At 46.1% G+C, this 5,000-nt stretch overlaps 1 protein-coding gene across 1 annotated transcript in view; it reads left to right on the top strand.

Moving 5' to 3' along the window:
• LOC149980667 (TBC1 domain family member 1-like) overlaps positions 1 to 5,000 on the top strand; it is a 129,982-nt gene that overhangs the window by 67,362 nt on the left and 57,620 nt on the right. Inside the window, 1 exon segment of the mRNA XM_090188256.1 lies at positions 17 to 144. Within this exon segment, the coding sequence (XP_090044382.1) occupies positions 17 to 144 (128 nt within the window).

Here is a 5,000-nt window from a genome sequence, read left to right on the forward strand (position 1 = left end):
TGTGTGTGTGTTTCAGTGACGTAGCAGCCCTGTCCAGTCCGGTAGCAGTGTGTGTGGTAGGAGACAGTCCTCTACGGAGACACTCCTGGAGACAACAGATCTTCCTTCGTGTCGCTACCCCTCAGAAAAACACTGACAGCAATGGTACGTACACACACACACACACACACCTGTTTGAGTAAGGAGGGTGACTGTATCTTGTATCAGATAAGGATGTGTGTTCTTCATAGCAATAGTCGTCCGTCTACTGCATGTGGTTTGTCTCAAGATAAAGATTCTAAATGATTCCTTCTAGTTCTAGAATGTGAATGTGAATCTACTGCATGTGGTTTGTTTCAAGATAAAGATTCTAAATGATTCCTTCTAGTTCTAGAATGTGAATGTGAATCTACTGCATGTGGTTTGTTTCAAGATAAAGATTCTAAATGATTCCTTCTAGTTCTAGAATGTGAATGTGAATCTACTGCATGTGGTTTGTCTCAAGATAAAGATTCTAAATGATTCCTTCTAGTTCTAGAATGTGAATGTGAATCTACTGCATGTGGTTTGTCTCAAGATAAAGATTCTAAATGATTCCTTCTAGTTCTAGAATGTGAATGTGAATCTACTGCATGTGGATTGTCTCAAGATAAAGATTCTAAATGATTCCTTCTAGTTCTAGAATGTGAATGTGAATCTACTGCATGTGGTTTGTCTCAAGATAAAGATTCTAAATGATTCCTTCTAGTTCTAGAATGTGAATGTGAATCTACTGCATGTGGATTGTCTCAAGATAAAGATTCTAAATGATTCCTTCTAGTTCTAGAATGTGAATGTGAATCTACTGCATGTGGTTTGTCTCAAGATAAAGATTCTAAATGATTCCTTCTAGTTCTAGAATGTGAATGTGAATCTACTGCATGTGGTTTGACTCAAGATAAAGATTCTAAATGATTCCTTCTAGTTCTAGAATGTGAATGTGAATCTACTGCATGTGGTTTGTCTCAAGATAAAGATTCTAAATGATTCCTTCTAGTTCTAGAATGTGAATGTGAATCTACTGCATGTGGTTTGTCTCAAGATAAAGATTCTAAATGATTCCTTCTAGTTCTAGAATGTGAATGTGAATCTACTGCATGTGGTTTGACTCAAGATAAAGATTCTAAATGATTCCTTCTAGTTACTCCTGATTTGAGCCAATAGCTTTTCAATAGGAAGTCATGAGATGACGGTCAACAGAACAGATGTGTTTGTCCGTCATGAGACCCACTGTGAAAAAAAACGGACATTGATGACTTCATGTGTGTCCCAGAGACCGTACAGAACAGCTGTGTCCTGAGCCCTCAGAGCACAGACTGGTGTAATGACAGCACCTGGCCACTAGATGTCACTGTTGCTTTGTGACTTACTGTTAGTCGTGGACTTCGTTCGACTTGGACTTTGGAGCCACGTAAATCCAACAGGCAACACATTCAAAGATCAGTAGAGACTGGGTTACTGTCGGTCTGGTACAGTAGAGACTGGGTTACTGTTGGTCTGGTACAGTAGAGACTGGGTTACTGTTGGTCTGGTACAGTAGAGACTGGGTTACTGTTGGTCTGGTACAGTAGAGACTGGGTTACTGGGTTACAGTCGGTCTGGTACTGTAGAGACTGGGTTACTGTCGGTCTGGTACATTAGAGACTGGGTTACTGTCGGTCTAGTACAGTAGAGACTGGGTTACTGTTGGTCTGGTACAGTAGAGACTGGGTTACTGTCGGTCTGGTACAGTAGAGACTGGGTTATTGTTGGTCTGGTACAGTAGAGACTGGGTTACTGTCGGTCTGGTACAGTAGAGACTGGGTTACTGTTGGTCTGGTACAGTAGAGACTGGGTTACTGTTGGTCTGGTACAGTAGAGACTGGGTTACTGTTGGTCTGGTACAGTAGAGACTAGGTTACTGTCGGTCTGGTACAGTAGAGACTGGGTTACTGTTGGTCTGGTACAGTAGAGACTGGGTTACTGGGTTACTGTCGGTCTGGTACAGTAGAGACTGGGTTACTGTCGGTCTGGCACAGTAGAGACTGGGTTACTGTCGGTCTGGTACAGTAGAGACTGGGTTACTGTCGGTCTGGTACAGTAGAGACTGGGTTACTGTCGGTCTGGTACAGTAGAGACTGGGTTACTGTTGGTCTGGTACAGTAGAGACTGGGTTACTGTTGGTCTGGTACAGTAGAGACTAGGTTACTGTCGGTCTGGTACAGTAGAGACTGGGTTACTGTCGGTCTGGTACAGTAGAGACTGGGTTACTGTTGGTCTGGTACAGTAGAGACTAGGTTACTGTTGGTCTGGTACAGTAGAGACTGGGTTACTGTTGGTCTGGTACAGTAGAGACTGGGTTACTGTTGGTCTGGTACAGTAGAGACTGGGTTACTGTTGGTCTGGTACAGTAGAGACTGGGTTACTGTTGGTCTGGTACAGTAGAGACTGGGTTACTGTTGGTCTGGTACAGTAGAGACTGGGTTACTGTTGGTCTGGTACAGTAGAGACTGGGTTACTGGGTTACAGTCGGTCTGGTACTGTAGAGACTGGGTTACTGTCGGTCTGGTACATTAGAGACTGGGTTACTGTCGGTCTAGTACAGTAGAGACTGGGTTACTGTTGGTCTGGTACAGTAGAGACTGGGTTACTGTCGGTCTGGTACAGTAGAGACTGGGTTATTGTTGGTCTGGTACAGTAGAGACTGGGTTATTGTTGGTATGGTACAGTAGAGACTGGGTTACTGTCGGTCTGGTACAGTAGAGACTGGGTTACTGTTGGTCTGGTACAGTAGAGACTGGGTTACTGTTGGTCTGGTACAGTAGAGACTGGGTTACTGTTGGTCTGGTACAGTAGAGACTAGGTTACTGTCGGTCTGGTACAGTAGAGACTGGGTTACTGTTGGTCTGGTACAGTAGAGACTGGGTTACTGGGTTACTGTCGGTCTGGTACAGTAGAGACTGGGTTACTGTCGGTCTGGCACAGTAGAGACTGGGTTACTGTCGGTCTGGTACAGTAGAGACTGGGTTACTGTCGGTCTGGTACAGTAGAGACTGGGTTACTGTCGGTCTGGTACAGTAGAGACTGGGTTACTGTCGGTCTGGTACAGTAGAGACTGGGTTACTGTTGGTCTGGTACAGTAGAGACTAGGTTACTGTTGGTCTGGTACAGTAGAGACTGGGTTACTGTCGGTCTGGTACAGTAGAGACTGGGTTACTGTTGGTCTGGTACAGTAGAGACTAGGTTACTGTTGGTCTGGTACAGTAGAGACTGGGTTACTGTTGGTCTGGTACAGTAGAGACTGGGTTACTGTTGGTCTGGTACAGTAGAGACTGGGTTACTGTTGGTCTGGTACAGTAGAGACTGGGTTACTGTTGGTCTGGTACAGTAGAGACTGGGTTACTGGGATACTGTCGGTCTGGTACATTAGAGACTGGGTTACTGTTGGTCTGGTACAGTAGAGACTGGGTTACTGTTGGTCTGGTACAGTAGAGACTGGGTTACTGTTGGTCTGGTACAGTAGAGACTGGGTTACTGTTGGTCTGGTACAGTAGAGACTGGGTTACTGTCGGTCTGGTACATTAGAGACTGGGTTACTGTCGGTCTGGTACAGTAGAGACTGGGTTACTGTCGGTCTGGTACAGTAGAGACTGGGTTACTGTCGGTCTGGTACAGTAGAGACTGGGTTACTGTTGGTCTGGTACAGTAGAGACTGGGTTACTGTTGGTCTGGTACAGTAGAGACTAGGTTACTGTTGGTCTGGTACAGTAGAGACTGGGTTACTGTTGGTCTGGTACAGTAGAGACTGGGTTACTGTCGGTCTGGTACAGTAGAGACTGGGTTACTGTTGGTCTGGTACAGTAGAGACTGGGTTACTGGGTTACTGTCGGTCTGGTACAGTAGAGACTGGGTTACTGTCGGTCTGGCACAGTAGAGACTGGGTTACTGTCGGTCTGGTACAGTAGAGACTGGGTTACTGTCGGTCTGGTACAGTAGAGACTGGGTTACTGTCGGTCTGGTACAGTAGAGACTGGGTTACTGTCGGTCTGGTACAGTAGAGACTGGGTTACTGTTGGTCTGGTACAGTAGAGACTAGGTTACTGTTGGTCTGGTACAGTAGAGACTGGGTTACTGTCGGTCTGGTACAGTAGAGACTGGGTTACTGTTGGTCTGGTACAGTAGAGACTAGGTTACTGTTGGTCTGGTACAGTAGAGACTGGGTTACTGTTGGTCTGGTACAGTAGAGACTGGGTTACTGTTGGTCTGGTACAGTAGAGACTGGGTTACTGTTGGTCTGGTACAGTAGAGACTGGGTTACTGTTGGTCTGGTACAGTAGAGACTGGGTTACTGGGATACTGTCGGTCTGGTACATTAGAGACTGGGTTACTGTTGGTCTGGTACAGTAGAGACTGGGTTACTGTTGGTCTGGTACAGTAGAGACTGGGTTACTGTTGGTCTGGTACAGTAGAGACTGGGTTACTGTTGGTCTGGTACAGTAGAGACTGGGTTACTGTCGGTCTGGTACATTAGAGACTGGGTTACTGTCGGTCTGGTACAGTAGAGACTGGGTTACTGTCGGTCTGGTACAGTAGAGACTGGGTTACTGTCGGTCTGGTACAGTAGAGACTGGGTTACTGTTGGTCTAGTACAGTAGAGACTGGGTTACTGTTGGTCTGGTACAGTAGAGACTAGGTTACTGTTGGTCTGGTACAGTAGAGACTGGGTTACTGTTGGTCTGGTACAGTAGAGACTGGGTTACTGTCGGTCTGGTACAGTAGAGACTGGGTTACTGTTGGTCTGGTACAGTAGAGACTGGGTTACTGTTGGTCTGGTACAGTAGAGACTGGGTTACTGTCGGTCTGGTACAGTTGAGACTGGGTTACTGTCGGTCTGGTACAGTAGAGACTGGGTTACTGTTGGTCTGGTACAGTAGAGACTGGGTTACTGTCGGTCTGGTACAGTAGAGACTGGGTTACTGTCGGTCTGGTACAGTAGAGACTGG

Source organism: Oncorhynchus mykiss, chromosome 10 (genome assembly GCF_057628025.1).
Source record: "Oncorhynchus mykiss isolate SJ-2025 chromosome 10, ASM5762802v1, whole genome shotgun sequence".
NCBI lineage: Eukaryota > Metazoa > Chordata > Actinopteri > Salmoniformes > Salmonidae > Oncorhynchus > Oncorhynchus mykiss.